This window comes from Leptosomus discolor, chromosome Z (assembly GCF_034619465.1).
Source record: "Leptosomus discolor isolate bLepDis1 chromosome Z, bLepDis1.hap2, whole genome shotgun sequence".
Classification (NCBI taxonomy): domain Eukaryota; kingdom Metazoa; phylum Chordata; class Aves; order Leptosomiformes; family Leptosomidae; genus Leptosomus; species Leptosomus discolor.
Window position 1 is genome coordinate 50,525,098 of NC_141419.1, and position 20,301 is coordinate 50,545,398.

Here is a 20,301-nt window from a genome sequence, read left to right on the forward strand (position 1 = left end):
ATCCTGTTCTTGAACATGTTCAGTATTGCAAGACTACTCACTGTTGTATACTGTGAAATTAATAAAATGGATTTGTTGTAGTGATTGACAGTAGCATTGAGTGCACCCTCAGCAAGTGTGCTGATGACACCAAGCTGTGTGATGTGGTCAATACTCTGGAGGGAATGGATGTCACATAGAGGGATCTTGACAGGGTGAAGAGATGGGCCTGTGCAAACCTCCTGAAGTTCAGCAAGGCCAAATGCGAGGTCCTGCATCTGGGTCAGGGCAACCCCAAGTACAGGTCCAGGCTGGGCACTGAGTGGATTGAGGGCAGCCCTGCAGAGAAGGACTTGGGGTGCTGGTATATGAAAAACTGAGTATGAGCCAGCAATGTGTGCTCGCAGCCCAGAAAACCAATCACATCCTGGGCCGCATCAAAAGAAGTGTGGCCAGCAGGTTGAGGGAGGTGATTCTGTCCCTCCACTCCATGCTGGTGAGACCCCACCTGGAGTGCTGTGTCCAGCTCTGGGGCCCCCATCACAAGACAGACATGGACCTGCTTGAGTGGGTCCAGAGGAGTGTCACAAAAATGATCAGGGGCCTAGAGCACCTCCCCTGTGAGGACAGGCTGAGAGAGCTGGGGTTGTTCAGCCTGGAGAAAACTCAGGGGAGACCTTATAGTGGCCTTCCACTACTTGAAGGGGGCCTACAGGAAATGTAGGGAGGCACTCTTTATAAGGGAGTGATAGGACAAAGGGTAACAGTTTCAAACTGAAAGAGGTTAGATTTAGGTTGATATTAGGAAGAACTTCTTTACTGTGAGGGTGGTGAGGCACTGGAACAGGTTGCCCAGAGAAGTCGTGGCTGCACCCTCCCTGGCAGTGTTCAAGGCCAGGTTGGATGAGGCTTTGAGCAACCTGGTCTAGTGGAAAGTGACCCTACCCATGGCAGGGGCATTGGAACTAGGTGATCTTTAAAGTCGCTCCCAACCCAAACTATTATATGGTTCTGTGATTCTTGAAAAGACTGGAATAGGAGAATCCCTGAACCTGAAAACTTCCGTGAAAGGGAAAAAGACCCCCAAACCTATTTAGTAGTAGTATTGCTGCTTGGAGCTTTCTAATTGACATGCTAAATGAATGTTTCACTAAGTGTTCTGTCTTCAGAGAAACATCAAGGCTAATTATTTTTATAGGGGTGTGAAGCTGATCCCTAAAGCAATGGGAATATATATAGTTGCATGAATCAGCAGTTGATGATTGAAACATGCAATTTGCAGGCAGTGTTAGGAAGCTTAATTGATTTCATAGTCTAAAATTCTGCTTTAAATATCATTGCCTGAATTAAAGATAGCACAAACAAGAACAACTAGCCAATGTCTTTATGAATCAGAAAATTTGTGTTCATAAACTTTTTTCGTTCTGTGATAAGCTTCACACAAAGAAGGTAGGTGCTGCAGAGCTCCTTCTGTCTACAGCTGAGGGAATCTTCCTGCTTCCTGTAGGACCATCACAGAATATGAGATAAGGTGTAGAGGTACAGGGTAATGTGTTTCTTTATTCTTGGGTCAATGCTCTTGTATAAAGTCACAACACTCCTTTGCTGAGGAGGAAGAAGGCAGAGGTGTGCCATGACCTGTTCAAGTCCCTGTCTGGAGCTGCACCTGTCAAAGACAGGAGAACTGAAGCAGCACCCAGGTTGCCATGGGCAGCCCCTGCCTCCCTACCTGGGGCTTTCCCAGCCTCACACCTAGGTGGTTCATTCCATGCTTCCCTAATGTCTAGGAGGCCACCCATTGTGGGCCAAAAGTGCTGGCAACTGATGTGGCCAGTACTGCGTCACTGGGGCTGGTGCCAGGAGCCCAACCCCAGGGTACCAAGTGAAAAAGGGCACAGAGTTCCCCTTGCCCATGGCTTGTGGAACTTCTAGCTCTGTGTAAGACTACCATGGGGTGAAGGTTGGTGTTACCTTATCTGCCCTGTAGACTGTTGGCAACTTTCCAGCTCAGTGGCAGAGAAGGAAGAGGACAGGATTGTGCTGTGGTCTGGTTGTTTCCCAGTTCAGATGTCCAACTGTAGTACAAAGCAGCCACCCTTCATCACCACAGGCAGCCCCTGCCTCTGTGCCCTCCCCTCCCTGCCTGTGCTCACCTGGCTGCTCGTCTGCCAGTCTGGGCTGGCACAGCCCTTTTTAACCCAACATGGGCTGGCAGCTTTGCCACCTGCCACTGCCAGTGTTTTAGCTGATGTGACACCACCATGACATCTGTGTACAGTTCACTGGGTAAAAAATTGTCTGGATGGCTGAGCCCAAAGAGTTGTGGATGGAGTTCAGTCCAGTTGGCAGCTGATCAGAAGTGGTGTTCCCCAGGGCTCAGTACTGGGGCAAGTTCTCTTTAATGTCTTTATCAATGATCTGGATGAGGGGATTGAGTGCTCCCTTAGCAAGTTTGCAGATGACACAAAATTGAGTGGGAGCGTTGATCTGCCTGAGGGTAGGAAGATTGTGCAGAGGGATCTGGACAGGCTGGATCAATGGGCTGAGGCCAATTGATGAGGTTTAACAAGGCCCAGTGCTGGGTCCTGCATGTTGGTCACAAGCACCCCATGCAGCACTACAGGCTTGGGGATGAGTGGCTGTAAAGCTGCCAGATGGAAAAAGATCTGAGGGTACTGGTCGACAGCTGGCTGAACATGAGCCAGCAGTGTGCCCAGGTGGCCAAGAAGGCCAACAGCATCCTGGCCTGTATCAGAAATAGTGTGGCCAGCAGGAGTAGGGAAGTGATCGTGCCCCTGTACTCAGCACTGGTGAGGGCACACCTTGAATACTGTGTTCAGCTTTAGGCCCCTCACTACAAGAAAGACATTGAGGTGCTGGAGCATGTTCAGAGGGCAGTGAAACTGGTGAAGGGTCTAGAGAATAAGTCCTGTGAGGAGCGGCTGAGGGAACTGGGGTTGTTTAGTCTGGAGAAAGAGGCTGAGGGGGGACCTTTTTTGCTCTCTACAGCTACCTGAAAGGAGGTTGTAGTGAGGTGGGGGTTGTTCTCTTCTCCCAAGTAACGAGTGATAGGATGAGAGGAAATGGCCTCAAATTGTGCCAGGGGAGGTTTAGTTTGGATATTAGGAAAAATTTCTTCAGCCAGACGGTTGTCAAGCGTTGGAACAGGCTGCCTGGGGAAGTGGTTGCGTTGCCATCCCTAGAGGTATTTAAAAGACGTGTAGATCTGGTGCTTAGTGGTTTTTAGTGGTGGACTTTGTAGTGTTGGGTTAATGGTTGGACTTGATGATCTTAGGGGTTTTGTCCAGCCAAAATGATTCTATGAATCTATGAAATATTTCTGCCTTTTTTTTTGTGTGTAGGCTCTGGGCTGTATCCTGTACTTGCTGTGCTTTAGGCAACATCCTTTTGAAGATGGAGCTAAACTTCGCATAGTCAATGGGAAATATGTCATCCCACAAAATGACACCCGCTATTCTGTGTTTCATGATCTCATTCGTAAGTTTACAATGTTATTTAATTTGGTGTCTCTATGGAAACATCTTATTATTGACAGTGTTGTCTTACTGATATGGCATGTTATTGGCATGTGATGGTGGAAAAGGTTACTTGCAACAACTTCTTGGGTTTTTAAAAAGTTTTAATCCGTTGTCAAAAGACTTGGAAATTTTAAATGAAACTTTTGTTTCTTTGCTGGTGTTGTCTGTCTTCGGATCTGAATTAGTCCATAGGAACAACTAGTGTTTTCATTTGGTTACTTTGAATTTGCTTTAGAAATTATATTTTCTTTAAATTTCAAATAGATTACTGAAAACGTTAATTACAGTGCCAGAAATATGTCTCCAACTCCAACAGTATTAAATATAAAGTTACTTCTGAGGTTATTAATTAACTGATCCTGAAAGATATTCTTTGAAATATTCTTAACCTAAATGGGTGTTTTTTCGTGGATGCCTGTTTTGCCAATGTTATTTGGATTTAGCAGTTGCTCCACTCTGTTCACATGTTTGATTGGTTATTGTGCTGAAGTGCACTGAAGAAATTAATAATATATGCTGAGAAAAAAGCTCTGAAGGATGCCTGTTACATTCTCTGAATCTCTGTTTTTTAGGTTCCACTTTGAAGGTGAATCCAGAGGAGAGATTGACGATCACTGAACTTGTGAATCAACTGCAGGAGATTGCAGCAGCTAGGAATGTGAATCCTAAATCCCCCATCACAGAGGTAAAGATGTGTCATAAGGAGTATTATTGATTAGGTCTCCTTTCTCTCCCTTGTTATCCAGTGAGTGTGAGTTTAGTAACAGATGTCAGAGCAGGTCCCCTGTTCCTTAGTCTTGTGAAAATTTCACACTAACTTGTTTTGGAAATCAATTGATCTGAATCATTTGTAGGATCTTTGAAAATATGCCTTTTAAAGCGCAGAGCTTGCATGACATTGAAGGAAACTACTTGTAGTTCTTACTGCTTGCTGAAAAACCTTGCATGATCTTGGGTCATTCTTTAGTCCACAAGTGCTCTATTTGACATGCTGCATTTAATCATAATTACCTTGCATAGAAAAAAATCTGGTGTACGAAGGCTCTGACTACACTAACTTGAAACCCGCTTAAGTGTCATCTGGTTGGTGCTTAATTTGCGCAATACTGCAAGTGAATCAATTAGTGTATCTTAACAACTTGGCTTTCTCCTGAGGTTCAGCTTGCTTGCTCTCACCAAGTGAAAGTCATTTACAAAGCATAACAAATGGGCTAAATTGGCAAGAAAATACTCATAGTGAGTATTGATCTCTTCAGCTCCTGGAACAAAATGGAGGCTATGGAAACAATGCTCAGCCTTGGACATCAGTCACCTCCGTTTCACAGAGCTCTAAGCCTGCAGGACAGCTCAACAATATGTACAATGCAGGTAAGTGCAGAAAGAGATGTTATCTTAGTGTAAAACCAATTGCATATCTTCTATATGAAAAAAATCATTTGGGGGTTTTAGATGTTTTGCACAACTACTAGCGATTTTGCAATTATGTCACTGATTCTAATCTTGTTTTATTTTTGGCAGGGTTTGGTTGTATGTTGATACGTGCAAATGTGAATTTCTTAGTTCATTGCTGGGCAAGATAAAATTCAATTTCCTATGTAAAATAATTGAATCTAACATGCTTTGTTGACCTGTAGAGGCAGGAAAGTTGAAATAAGTGAACTAAAACTTGATGAAGGTGGTGAATACAGTCATCAATAATGTTCTTAAGAACAAGAGCTGTAGGGAAAGTAGTCTTTGGGTTATGACAAATGGATAAAAATGACTTATTTTAAAACAAGCTTTCTGATTCAATGAGGCAACAATATTTGAAAGTGTCTTGTGTAAAGAGCAGAATTTAAGAGGACTTCAAATTTGGACTGGTAAAAATATTCTCAGAAGTGCTGTATTTTAACTGAAACCTTGTTACTTTGTGGCAGAAGTTATTGAAATCAGTACATATCCTGAGTTTGTGCACAATACTGGATCTTTCGTGAAAGAAAGTGGCAGTTGTCTTTGCTTTCCAAGAAGAACTACTTAACATCAAATATGTAACAACTTAAAAAGACAGCAGTCATTGTGTGGCTTTTGGTATAACTTTATGCTAAAAGGGCTTGGTGTCTAACAATTGAGGTAGTCCAATAAAGAAACACAGAAACAATTGCAGGGATTTTGACTATGGACCACAGTAGTTAGTTAATGCTAGGGAGTCACTGACCTGACATATTTATTTCAGCCTGCAAAAAGCCTGTATGAGGAAGAAATACTTCCATAAGCATTTGGAGTCAAACTTTCCTTCCTCCTGCCTCCCCCTCAAAAAGACTTTTGACCCTATGTGATAGTTTGAAGTGCATATGACAGAGTGATCATAGTCTAAGGCTTGAAGTTTTATCACTTCCAGAAGACTCATGTCTGGCAGCCTCAAAGGGAAAAAGCATCAGCCAGAACTCATTTTATTGGCAATCCTGTCAGTACTTTCAGAATTAGATGGGCTCAAGAAGACAGTACCAGCTATACCTAATTCTGAGAGGATTGTACAGGGAGGACTTCAGGACATGGCTGCACCACAGGACTTCAGTGGTGAGAAGGAGTTGTGGCTCCATCTGAGGAAAAACAGTAGTTGGACTAGCAGTACTAAACTGAATCAACCAAAACACGTCTCCAAAGTGACACAATTAAAAGCTGACATGTCCATGTCAGTAAAAATAGATATTCTAGAGTTCATTCAGTTGGAAGTACTTGCAGTCTATATAGTAAAGAAAATAAGAAGCTTGATAGGCTTATTTGCATCTAATTTATTATTAAAAAGCAATTTCTGCACCCATCATGTACATCATATGTGAATATGGAACATTTCAATTGATGTAGAAGGTATCAAGGGAGTATTTCATACTGTTTTCAATTTCCCTTCCAGCTTGGTATTTCTTGCTTGATATTACTTATGCTGAATTGCTAATGAAACAAAGGATATTAATATTCCAGGGAAACTTTTAAAATTGGATAATATTTATTGCAGTAATGTTATCTGTGTATCAGTTTCTCTGGAAGACTCCAGCTTCCTAATAGGATTACGATTAAAAGCCTGTCTGGCCATCTGTTTCGTGCAAGAATGAGTTCTGTTTATTGTATACAATCATATTAATAGGGATATTGTTCTGCGATGCTGTGCTAGCTGGGATGTTGTGCTTAAGAAGTAACTTAATTATGCCAGATGCTTTGGAAGCCCTCCATTAAAATGTCTCTACCGGGGTGCTTAAGCAGATTTGCTAACAATAAGCTACACTTTAAGACACTGATACTAAAAAAAGACAGTATTTTGCTGCACTGGCAATATGAAATAAATGCTTTACTTTCAGAAGTTTTTTACTTTGTTTTCTTTTAAATGCAAACTGTCAACTAAACAATGTGTTAAGTCGTTTGCTAGTACGTCCTGACCACAGGAAGTACTATTTTTTGCATAAGTTATAGTTGAGGAGAACTTTAGAACTGTGAGCTTTACAGCAAGACGTAGCCTGTATATGCATTCACTTCCAGCTTTGTAGGCAGCTTGCTTTAGTATGGAACCCATGCCAGGATGTGACTTAAAGTACAATTATTTTTATTCGACTACTCTAGGCCTGACCGTTGCCGAATGTGACCAGACTTATGGAGGGTTCTTTGATATTCTGAGGGGTGGAACAGAGCGATTTTTCACTAATATTAAGGATACATCTTCTAAAGTTATCCAGTCTGTGGCCAAGTGAGTAAAAAACAACAATAAAAATTTAAAAGTGTGCTGGTAAGAGTTCTAAATAAAGAGTCAGGAGCTTGCTCCAGAAATTATAAAATTCAGCATATTTTTCCAAGTATGAGCTCTCATAGCTGGTGGCTAGCCCTGAGATTTTTATGAATGATACAAAAGTTACTTTAGCAATCATGTATGAGAAATGAGAATGCTGGGGGCGAAAGCCTGTCCAGAAGTACTACTTTCCCTGTGGTAATTTAGATATGAAAGCTTGGGAGAGATGAGCAGGTGGGGGCTGAAGCAGGGCAGAGAGGTATGCAGTAGGGCTATCATGGTTCAGAATGAATGGATAGAAATAGTAGATAGGGCCTCTGTGAATAGCAGAGGAAGGAAAATGGATGGAGTGGTGAAACGTATCAATAAGGGAATGGAAGTGAGAAGAAAAACTGCAGGGAAATAGTGTATGAGCTCTTCTGTACAGTTTAGTTTTCAGGTGGAATCCTGTGCCCTCAAGGCAAAGTGAGAGGCTGTGCACTGTTTGGCTCCTTTGCCCTGCATTACATGGAAGAATACTCTCCTGTTTTGATGTATGTGTCTCAGATACTTAGTGTGTGATTATTTTTTTTCTAATCGGGTTTGCAGTCCCATACCAAATGTTTCTAGTACCTCTGTGTGGTCAATGTTAATCAATCTGTATGATTCATACATTTTTAACTCAAAATTTTATGCAGTGTAAAAGTTTTTTTTCTTAATTCTAGGAAAAGCAGGTAAGTCACTACTGAATACCATGACTGAACCTCCTAAGGAATATTGAATCTTCTCCTTCACTGTAGGGTCTGTGGCACTTTAATTGGGATACTGTGCTATGGCTTGTGAAGTCCATTGCTTGCAACATGTCTTTCTGTCACTGGGTGTAATTTGTGCATAGTGCTGTTCTGAAATGTTTGTAATGCTTGGATGAGTTAGATATGTGGATCTTGCACCTCTGTTGCCACTTCAATTGCATTTTTAGCTGTTTGCTCTTACACTTAGTCTTTTAAACTTTGTGTGTGTGGCTTAGGCCAGGTCTTCTATTTTTTAAAAGTCTGCAGCTATGCAGCTTTGTCCTTAAGCTTTCAACAGGCAATTGGCACAGTAGCATCAAACTGCTCACCTTTAGGAAACCACATGGACTCAAGAGGAAGACAGGGAGGTGTACAAGGGAAATGAACTGTGTCATGATGAAAAATGGTGATTTGTTAGCAGCTTAGCAGAACTGCAGGAATTCCATGTATGAGGTAACATGATGGGCTACAACTTTTAAGAAACCCCTCTCCATTTTATTTCTTTGGCATGTGCTGTCTTGCAGGCTTCTGTTCCTTATCTCCTTGTACCTGCTAACTTCTGTGGAACTGATCTTCCTCCCCCTCCTTTTCAGTCGTACTTCTGTTCCTTTTGTGGTGTCTTGTTAAATGAAATTGTGTGTGTGGTAAAACATGGAAATACTCTTCAGATACCTTGCCTCTGAAAGCTCTACTATTTGTAAACTCGAAGGTACTTAATTCCTTGTCTTAAATTCTGCCAGTTTTGCTTAGATTTAAGTCTTGCAGTGGAGAAATTACTTTTCTTCCTTTGTGACACCTAACAAATTCTTCTGTACCTTGACAAAGTTATAAGTGCTACTTTCCCATGCCTTTGTTCCTGTATTAGATCTTGCTCTGATGCTGTATTTTGATTGTACAGTACATGCTTCTGAAGTACTCCTGCAGTTCACTTCCTTGTGCTCTTGTCTCTCAGAATCACAGAATGGTAGGGATTGGAAGGGACCTCTGGATATCATCTAGTCCAACCCCCCTGCTAAAGCAGATTTGCTTGGAGCAGGTTGCACAGGACTGCATCCAGATGGGTTTTGAATATCTCCAGAGAAGGAGACTCCACAACCTCCCTGGGCAGCCTGTTCCAGTGCTCTGCCGCCCTTAAAGTAGAGAAGTTTTTCCTCATGTTGAGGCGGAACTTCCTGTGCTCCAGTTTGTGCCTGTTGCCCCTTGTCCTGTCACTGGGCACCACTGAAAAGAGCCTGGCCCCATCTTCTTGACACCCACCCTTTAGATATTTATAAGTGTTGACAAGTCCCCTCTCAGTCTCCTCTTCTCCAGGCTAAAGAGCCCCAGGCCTTTCAGCCTTTCCTCATAGCAGAGATGCTTCAGCCCCCTCATCATCTTAATAGCCCTCTGCTGGACTCTCTCCAGTAGTTCCCTGTCCCTCTTGAACTGGGGGGCGCAGAACTGGACACAGTACTCAGATGTGGCCTGACCAGGGCAGAGTAGAGCGGGAGAATAACCTCCCTTGACCTGCTGGCCACACTCTTTTTAGTGCACCCCAGGATAACATTGGCCTTCTTGGCCCTGGGGGCACATTGCTGGCTCATGGTCAACTTGCTGTCCACCAGAACTCCCAGGTCCTTCTCTGCAGCGCTGTTCTCTAGCAGGTTGACCCGCCGCCTCCACATGACTTTCTGGATTGTTGTGCCTCCATCAATTGTGTTTGAAAAAGTTTCCTCTTCCTCCTTTTGCAAGCGGTTTCTTGCTTAAAGGCCACTGGAAGTTTTAATTACTTTTTTGTATTTCATCTTGTGCCATTTTCATCTTGTGCCGTTTTCACCTTTTATAGTGGTGGATTGGGACTGTCTAAAATTGACTTTTTAATATGAAATAGCTTATGCTGTGCCTGCACCTTACTTTTATTTCTCTTACTTAATAGGTGACTGTGGCTTTTTTGCTTGGTGTGATTTCCTTTGTTTCCATAGTAAGTGTAGTGTGCAAGGAGTAAAACAGTATCTGTACATCCAACCGCATCTTCAGAGCTCATCTGGCAGCTTCTGAATTACAGGACAGTAAGTACTTGCTGTCTGAAAAGGTGCTGTTCATTTCACATGCTTTTCTCTACAATTGTTTTAGATTATGGTGACTGCCCAAAATAAGTCTTGCATCTAATTCTTAAGTTACCGTGCTACTTCTGAATTGCTAGTTAGTGTTATGTGGCTGAACTGCATACTTGGCACTTTAGTTAGAATCCCTTTTTTGACAAAAATTGGAAAGTGTGATTGAGATGGAACTTGAGACTGAGTCCTGCACAGACCCTTGTGGCAGGATCTTTTGTGCCTTAAATTTGTGTGGGATATAAGGAACTTCTGAAATCCCCTAAACTGCTTCAAACCTGACCTGGCATGGCTGTCTAGTTTGTGCTAGTGTTTGAACCCCTGCAGGAATGCAAGTGCTGTTGGAAACATTTTAGTGCATGTCTTGTGAAACTTATTAATATTAGTCAAAGAAAAGCTCACTACTTTTACATCTTATTTGTCTTAATTACAGAAAGTCACATAAGGATATTTACTAGAATTGAGTAGCTTGTGAATGTAATCATTTGACCTGGTTTTGGCTTGTAGCTCTTAATGGGTGGGAGTATTGTAATATCCAAATTAGATCAACGAGCTACAGCTCTCCTCCAGCTACTGTGCTTCCATGGGCCATGATGGATTGACAGGGAATTGCCACTGTATGTTAAGTCCTCAGATTAATCATGAGGAGATCAGTCCCTCACGGATGTTTTGGACTCAGCTGATTGAGTAAGGGTTTATGTTTAGGTGACTTGTGCACATCACCTCTGACAGAGCATGTGAGACTATCAGATTTTCATTTAAACTCTGCACTGACATAAACAAGTCTTGGTTTTGTGGAGGATCCTCTGTCTTCATACAACTGTCTTTTTGTTTTCTTGTGTTTTCTAAGTGAATTTGGTCATTGGGTTGGGAAGTGAAAGAAAAGGAGGGAATGCACCAAGTATATAATTATGCTAATGAGAACTAGTTACTTCAATACTTATTTTCCAGTTAATATATTCAATACTGAAAGAGAAACTCTTTCGAATTGTAATTTGCCAGTATTCTTTAGTGGCCCTTAGTTCTGTTCTTTTCATTCCTTTCATAAAGTCTGTCATGTATTTTGAATCTTAACTGTATTCAACAGTTCTCTGAAATGACAAAACATGGATTGACCTGAGCAGTACTTAATGTTATGCAGGACCTAAGGTAGTCTCAGGTTCTTTAGCATTTAATATTTTTAGCATTTAACATTCACTATGCTGGTGAGAGACCCACCACTGGGCTTGTGCATTCTTAAACTATTTATGATTTAACCAAATTGAAGTATTAATTCTTTGTTTGCATCTACTGTAGGACATATCTATTTGTCATGGTCATTCTCTACCTTTACAAACTTGTGTTGTGGCTACAGCTGATACTGTTAGGCATGTGAGAATACCTCTTCTACTGTTGCATCCTTGATTGCCTTTCCAAAACCCTTCACCCAGCATGAGATGCAGACATTGTGGACACACTAAAATGTCTCTTCCTTGTCGTGTATTTTCCTCACCACACTTAAGCACTCCTCGTGTTGGAGTCTGTCATCTCATTAGGTAGGCTGTCTCTTTTCTGCTTATAATTGCTTTTCTGAATTGTGGAGTTATTTCTTCTATCTGCAGGCAGACCTCTTTCTCACTGAGTCCAAACTACAGTGGAAGAGTTAGTGGTTTGTAGTTGCTACAAAAAAGTTAATTTTTTTCTTCTGTCCCACAGCTGCCTTTATCTTAATTCAAATTTTGGTCTCTTATTTATTCTAATAAGTGATAAAGTCTAGCCACCTCACTTGCAGATTCTGCAGGTCAGGCAGAAACAGATTGTAGCTACGTGAGAGAGGACACAGAGCAGCAGAGGTTCAGCCCTCTATTGATATACACTGACCTGAAAGAACATTCTAGGGTGTATATACACTTTGAGCAGATACGCACTGCTCTGTGAAGGGGCCTGGTATGAGGGAGTAGCATCTGCATGGAAGGGGACTTCGTTCCAGCAGATGTACCTGTGCGTGCCTGATAACTCAGTCTGCAGCCGTATGGCCTCAACATACCTCTGTTCAGCTGGTCCATCTCTTACTTGTGCTGCTGTTGTGCCCTTGACCAGCTTTTATGCTTAAGTCTGCATCCACATAGGTTGCAGATGCCCTGCCAAAAAACATATCTAAATGGTTTAAGTATCTGGTCTTCCCTGGTATCGAAAGCAGCATGCAAAATTTAAGATCAGTCTTGTTTTCCTTTGTCAGAACAGTCTCTTTCACTGAAGAGATTACGATCTAGAAATCTAGGGAACAATTAGCTGCCTTTTATTGCTAGCTTTCTTTGCTTCTAAGGTAAACTTGTTTCTGGTTTGATGCTGCATTAATGTTCTATTTCATGGATCTTAGTTGCACTAGGTAGTTGAATGATTCATTCAGTTTCATGAAGCAAAACCAAGTGGGAACAGATTGATGTGAATTTCAGTGCTGCATTTCTTCCTGGCTTTTAAAAAGTGAACTGCAGAAATGGTGGTGTTTAGCTAATGGACAGATGTTTTTCTAATCTTACGAGTGTAGAGATGTCTGGAGGAAGATTGCTTTGTGTTAGAGTGTTGTTTAACTGAAGATAATGGTTTGTGTGCTCGCACTGTAGCTGTGCTGGTTAGTCTGTCATTCTTTATTCTTTCCCATCTTCAGCTGTTAGTAACACAAGGTAACTATGCAGTGTTGTAGAATTTTGTGTTGTATGCTAACTAGTTTGTGAATTTAAGTGTTACTTTTGATTTGAATGTTTTTCACTTAATTTGCTGGGATGATCTTTTGTTTAATATTAGTTGTGGTCTTTAAGTGTCTGGCAAGATTGATAATGCCAACCATTTACACAGTGAAAAGTTTTTAACATCTAATTAAAATTTCTGATTTTCTTTAGCTATTTATTCTGCAAAATGATACTCCATCTCTTATTTGCAACATTTCCCACTAGACTTCTTACCAAAGCTTTGAAGTAGCCTGGTCTCCTCAGAAAAGTGACTAAATAATGATGTCATAACATACTTTCCGGTTTAGCTTTATTAGAGCCTTAAAAAGCACACAAGAGTTTACCATATGGATCACAAGCCAGAAACCTTCCATGCAGTCTCTTGATTTGTTGGCATGTTGTTCTTCTGCTTTTATCACCTGCCAGCAACATTGCTATGTAAATGAAATTTCTGCTGTTAACAACATCATAGGAAAGACTTTATTCCTGATTTTTAGTTACAAGGTTATGTCTTGAAATGTGTAGGAATGCTTACCAGTGTGAAGAATATGCATTTTCTCACTTTCCTGCCATTTAAAGCAATTTCAGTTACCTGTCTGACATGAACCACTCCACTAAAAACAGAGTATTTGTCTTCAAATCTTTCCACTGAAATAGCTCTGAAATCTTCAGAATAAAGTTCAAGGAATAGTAATTCAAGGACAATGTCACATGTTGTAGGTGGCTTGTGTTGATTTTGCAGTTCAGCAGCCACATATTAATTAAGACAGCATAAACAGAAGCTTTTTCAGTTGTAACATGCATACAGATTTTTTCCTGCAAAACAGCAAGCTCGAGTTGGCTGTGCTCTGTTGATGACATACCAAGCTGTGTTTTTTCAGCAATGTGTGTATGGTGAGATCCATGCCTCTAATAATGTTACATTCTAATTTAGACAAATGTGAAAAGCAAAGCTGAATGGAGTGGTGTTGCTAGCAAGAAGGAATGCGTGCAAGAACTGTCTTTTTTTTTTTTTTTTTCTCTTAGTAGTTCTGCGTTTCTGTTTCAAGTTGCCACTTAACCTCAGTGTAAGCTCTTTCTTTAGAAGTGAACACAAACTCTTTGTCTACAACAACCTTACATGAATAATTGCAGTCAATTCAAATTCTGTTAGGGCTTTTTCAACCTAACCACACTTGAAGTGTGAAGTAACAAGCGTCAGATGGAAGAAATGAAACATTATTCATGGTGGTGGGTGTAGCCTGAGAAACCGGGTTTTAGACTTCAGCTTGAATGGTTCTATTTCCCAGTACTAACTCCAATGTGTTCTGTTTCAGTTATGCAAAAGGAAACTTGGATATATCATACATCACCTCCAGAATTGCTGGTATGATAGCTATGTCTGTTGTCTTAATTTCTAATTGTTCTTAATATATGATAACAGTGAATACTTCACCTGGTGTTTGTTATTCTGTCTTCAGTGATGTCCTTTCCAGCTGAAGGTGTAGAATCTGCCATCAAAAATAACATAGAAGATGTACGGTTATGTCTGGACTCTAAACATCCTGGCCACTACGCTGTGTACAATCTCTCTCCAAGAACATACAGGCCTTCAAGATTCCATAATAGGGTGTGTATAGGTTTTGTGTATTTATGGAAAAGGTCTTTCAACACAGTGTCTTGTTTATACCTTCAGCTTTTTATTGTGAAATATGTTAAGATAGGCTGCATAATGAAAAAAAAGTCAAAAGAATAAGGATAAATATAAGATCAAAGGATAACGTATATGCTGCTTGTCTTTGCTTTCAAAGAAAACTTAACTGATTAAAGATTAATCTTTAATCTTACTAACTGAAGTCTGTGTTTCCTAGGCTAGTGTTATCTTTGAAAACACGTACAGGTACCTTACGTGTTTCAGATTTATATGGAGAATATGTAACACAATTAAATATCTTACTAAAATTTCACTCTCCTACATTCAAAGGTTTTCCTGTATGAAAGGTAGTACTCCTTTGGCAACTGATTTGCACAACCTGTTTATTGGACTTTCTCTTTGTCGATTTGACTTCAATATGGCTCAGCCCTAGCTGACTGCTTGTTACTTTGGCCTGAAATACTGATATACCTTAGCCTAGCCTCTGTTAGCCTTTGTGACTATTTCTCTGATACTAAAATGAAGATATTTGCCTAACTCAATAACAAAGTAGTGAGGACAGCTTGTTAGGTGCTGAGATACTGGACTTCAGTGTCTGCTTCTAAATAGACTTCAACTGTCCTGTACGTAGCTCCCATGGAGACTGTTAACCATGTTGTGAGTTGTCCAGCGCTGGCCACATTTAGACCTCACCTAAATAGTCGGTAGTGATAATGCCCCTTCCCCACAATACTGACTGCCCAGAGGAGAGTCTAGAAGCATTATTTGTTACAGGAAACCCCTGTTGGGCCTTATCCTGCAGATCCATCCTAGCATTCCTTCAGTTCAAGTTCATTTAAAACTCTCGGGCTGGGGTATGTTTAATGTATTCTATCTAGTGCTTGTCACTTCCTTCCTTTTGTTTCCTTGTAAACTTGTAGACAAGACAAAGTATTGTCACACATGAAAAAACAATTATTGTCTGTTTGCGTGGAGGCAATCAACTTCTTTGTCTGCGTCCGGTTCAGTATAAGGGTCAGGCAGAAGCTGTTGAGCATGGAAGGCAAAGCTTAATTATGCAGGAAACCGGCTCTTTAGCACTAGATTACTTTTAGCATTTTAACATTTTAGCATTTCATATTACTTTTTAGCACGAGATTACTGGAAAGTCCACTGAGGCCGACATAGTGAACTGATTTACTCCTCATCCTAGAAAGCTGTTTATGGAATGAGAAATTCTGTGACTGGGAAATTGTTTACCCTGGGGGTAGTTTTTTGGTTATACAAGTCTGAGGTGTCTGTACACTGATACTGCTGATGTATTGGTACTGTGAATGGTAATATGAGCACAGCTAAATGTACCAATGATCTGGAACTCTTCTGGTCTACATTTAGCTTGTTGAGATTTGTTTTGTCTTACGATCTTTGTTTTGCTGGGAAGTAATAGTAAATCATAGTAGATCATAACTTGTCAAAACAGTGCAGATTCCTGCTTGCTTTATTGGCTGGGAGTATTTAGGAATTTTCTACAAAACATTGTCTTCTGTTTAAAAAAAAAGAAGGCAGCTATTTTACTTGGAAAACAAACTCTTTAAATATATTGGGGAAATTGTCCCTGTCCATCTTTGAAATTCAGATGCACAATGAGCAATACTGAGTCACTTAACTTCATTATTCAGTGCTGGGTGAGAACAGACCCATAGGAAGCTAAGGAAGCTTGCTTTTTCTTTAGTGGCTGCAAAAGATGATTATGGCAAGCGTTGAACTTGATCAGATGAGAACAGCTTCTGAAATTAATTCTGACACTTTGCTTAGTAGGAATTTATGAAATTGCATATTCTTGCTTTCTTGCTGTGTGCTATCTGTGTGGAACTCTTACAAATTTCTTGATTAAAGTTAATGGTAGTTTTGAAGTATTCTCTGCTGTTCTCAGTCCTACTTGGAGTAAGTTGCTCAGAGAGGTTGCACGCTTTCCATCATTCTGCTGTGCAAGGACTTTGCATAAGCTTTCACTAACCAAAGAACATTCAATATAAATATCTTGCAAAGTGGCACTTTCTGAAACTGCTCTCTTTTTAATTAAAATTGCTAGAATACAGTGAAAAGCTGTAGGAGACTTTGTATGTTTGACTGTTTATTTCAGCCTTTTTTCCTTAGATTGGCACAAAACCAATCTTGCTGAGAATTTTTTGTGATACTCAGTTCAGGTAATTCATCTCCATGTAACCTTTGAAATTTTTTTGCTACAGCAATGTGTTTTCTTACCCAGATTTATAAGTTGTTTCCTTGGTCCTGGCAGAACATCTACTCTTTAGGTGTTGCATATGCTTGAGGATCAGGTTTCATATACTTCGTTCTTACTGGACAGCTGATTTTAACAATATAGACTCTTAGCAGTGAAGCTGATTATTTGATAATGTTTTGTAGCACTAATTGCAGAAGGAATAGTACTGAACTGTTGAGGCCCTTTGAGTAAAGGACAAATGTAAAAGCAGACCAAGCCTTTCTGGGCTTTTTTCTTTGCTTAAGATCATGTGCAAAAATCAAGTTGAAAGCTGTTTTAATCCTTGCTCTAAGAAAATTTCAGATAGTAAACAGAATTGTGATCCTTCTAGTGCAGCAGACTATAAACAGGACTGGAGTTTTATTGCACTACATCCTTATAAAGTGATGCTTACACTGTGTAAGACTACTTTTCTTGAGTATATTGCTTAATTTCTACCTGAAGATGGCATTGAAGAGTAAAATCAATTCTTGTATACACATCTTATGCTACGTAAATGTATGTGACTATGTAATCTCATTAATCTTGTTTCTCACCTCTGCTGTCTGTCTTGTTGCAGGTTTCTGAATGTGGCTGGCCAGCAAGACGAGCACCAAATCTTCAGAATCTTTATACCATATGCAAGAACATGCATTTATGGCTGAAACAAGACCAGAAAAATGTTTGCATTGTGCACTGCCTTGTAAGAAGTTGGTTTAAATCTGAAGTGCTTTGCTCAATCCAGCTTTACATTGTGAATAAGGATGCTAGTATCAACTCAGTTTGTGAATATTACTGTCTGTCTTTACTGTGAAGCCAGAGGGCAATTCCATTCTGCTTTCTTTAGGATTTCCATAAATTTTCTCCTTAGGCAAATTAATAGGGCAATGTAGCCCTTGCTTACTTGCATGTAGCATGGAAGGCGGTAGGAGGGATTAAGGCAAAGTAGCCTTTGGGAGGAAGAATCTGCTCTACTATTTCAGTGTTCTCTCTCTTGTTTATGTTTTGTGGGTAACAGCTGGGTATACACTGCATTTTCCTCTACTGTCCATTCAGAATGTATTTGGTATCTGCAGAATTGCAGAAACTGACTGTGAGACTTGTGGTGGAACTTGATTTTGCTGGCAGCAGATGAATATGTAACTTGCAGTGTTCTCTAATGTATCGTTAACCTTGATATAACCTAAAAAAGCAGTGACTCTCTTCATAAAGAGCCACCTCATGTCAAACATGGAGGGGGAAAATGAGTTCAAGTATAGTTACTATGCTCAGGGTTTGAAAACATGAGGTTACTGTTACATTTGTGTAAGAGAATTGCATGCAAAATTTTGATATTCTTGCTTTCCTGCGCAGTAAAAAGAAACGTGACAGTTGTTACAATGCTTATGATGCTGCTAGAAAGCATTCAAAACCAGTCCTTGATATGATGTAGTAGTCTATATGGAACACCACTATCAGGGTCTAAGAGGATTTGCTAATCTAGCAAAGTGTACTTTCTTGAACAGAGTTTTGCAAGGAAAAAAATCAGTTAATACCAGCTACTGAATACCAATAGACTTTCAGTGCTGCTGTGAGGTTAGGAATCGCATACTATGTTAAAGTGATGGTTACATTGTCTCAGTATCACCTGATTGCTGGTCAAGTAGGTAATAAGCAGAAGTGGTGAATTAGCACCAGTTTTTGAAACATCTTTGTCTTGAAGTGTTTTCTTTAAGATACCTAATTGTTCCTTTTCCTCGGGTGTGAGGGAAGCTTGTATATGTATTGCTGCATGCTAGGTGTGATGTGAAGATCGTACACCAGAAGTACTAGAAATGGATGATGGCAGCAATATCTGTTTTGGATTCATCTGGATGGAAAGTTAGGTGGGGTTAACATCTAGGAAATCTAGGCTGAGAAGAATGCTTTGTCTGGTAGAGGTAGAATGTTTTAGTCTAGTACACTTTCTTGGGTAACAAAACATGAGTTGCTTCTTGTAAAGGTGAAACTTGCCTCTACGTGGCCGGGATTCACAACCAGGGCTTCCTGGTCTCTCCGTCTTTACTGTAGAGGTTTGAAATAATGCAGTGACTGTTGTAATTTGAGTGATGCACTTGAGAACAAGCAATTGAAAACAAGATTTAAATGGCAGCTCCCTGCTTCAGCTAGTTAAATCTGGACTAGCAATGACTGGGATCTGTTTTTAGTTGGCATCCTGTGCTGTGGTTATGGCAAGAATGTAGCACACATGCCAGAGGCTGGAGGAACTCTTGAACATCTGCAGTAACACTTTGCTCTCCGTAATTATTGAGGGCCATGCAGTGATGGTGATCCTTGAAAACTTGCACAGCTTTAAGGAGGTGTGAGTACAAGATCATCTTGATGGAACTTAATGACAAAGAGACTTGCAACTGGGTATGCTGTAGCTCTTTAAGTGTGCTTAAGTGTTCTCTCAGCTGGCTGTATTTGACCTGTGTTTAAATGAACCAAGTTGAGATAATTATATGCACACTATGAAAAGTTAGGTTTAATTTATTTTATGAAAGTTATTTATTCTAAAAATAGTTTAGACATGGAACTCTTGCAGCTTTTTAAGGCTTTGAGATAAAACTTAGTCTCAAAATCTAGTTTTTTCCAGTAATTTTTTATCGCTACTTTAATGATTGTTTATGCCTGAGGAATGTTTACTTTTGTAGCCAAGATCCATGATTCTTGTAAAAACATACAGTTTAGAATTGAAATTCTTACTATCTCATCTTGGTATAGGAGTGTTTCTTTTGCTCCCATTCCGCAACTTATTAAGCTTCTTTCTGAAGGGCAAGGTTCTGTCATCAGATTTGTTTACTAATAAATAAGACGTTCTTTATTTTGAATGCTGTATTTCTGGTTGTAAAGTTGTCCTCTGATTTCATGTTATGGTTGGAAAGGGTTTGCTGTGACTTGCTGACCTCTTTATACAGTAATTTTTCTCCCCTCAGTGTGGTACTTTAATTTGGAAGTGGCTCTGTAATGCAAGTCTACGTAGGTCACTGCTTGTCATGCTGATCAGTGTGGTTTCATTCTTCCAGTGTATTCATTAATGTTTTGTTCTAAGTGTAGGTGTCTCAGGGTAGGGACCATGTTTTTGTTTCATCTGTGTGAAGTTATAACTGAAAGGCAGGGTCCAGCCCATAGAATCATAGACTAGTTTAGTGACTTCTGGTAATCATTTAGCTTGCTAATTACACCAGCAGTAATAATATTGATTTGCTGAATTGCCCTTTAAAGATGTGGCTCTTATGGTGCTGGCAGACCTTCTTGTCGTTGATATAAGTAATGGTTACAATAGAAGCCTGTCTTTGAAGGAAATGCCTGTTAAAACAAGTTGAGGAAAAACATCTTCTTCCCCACTTCTACACTCGTATGCCAAATAACTACAAAAAAGCTGTTCCATGTTCCTAGCAAAAAAAACTTGAGAGGTCCTGCTCTGTCAACCACTACCTCTTCTGAATCTTCAGTCTCCTATAATGTAGGGGTGAACCTGGGATGTGTGTAGCCATGATCCCTGCAGGAAGAAGATCAGTGTTTTAATTTCCTTCTCTTAGTTTTGTGGCGGGTTGTTTAT

General features: G+C 40.3%; 1 protein-coding gene across 1 annotated transcript in view; it reads left to right on the forward strand.

Annotated features, from left to right (window-relative positions):
- GAK (cyclin G associated kinase) overlaps positions 1-20,301 on the forward strand; it is a 66,843-nt gene that overhangs the window by 19,279 nt on the left and 27,263 nt on the right. The window contains exons 8-14 of the mRNA XM_086479059.1: positions 3,342-3,477; positions 4,091-4,203; positions 4,775-4,886; positions 7,110-7,233; positions 14,160-14,209; positions 14,304-14,452; positions 17,299-17,421. Coding sequence (XP_086335185.1) covers positions 3,342-3,477; positions 4,091-4,203; positions 4,775-4,886; positions 7,110-7,233; positions 14,160-14,209; positions 14,304-14,452; positions 17,299-17,421 — 807 coding nt within the window. The remainder of the gene's footprint in view (positions 1-3,341; positions 3,478-4,090; positions 4,204-4,774; positions 4,887-7,109; positions 7,234-14,159; positions 14,210-14,303; positions 14,453-17,298; positions 17,422-20,301) is intronic.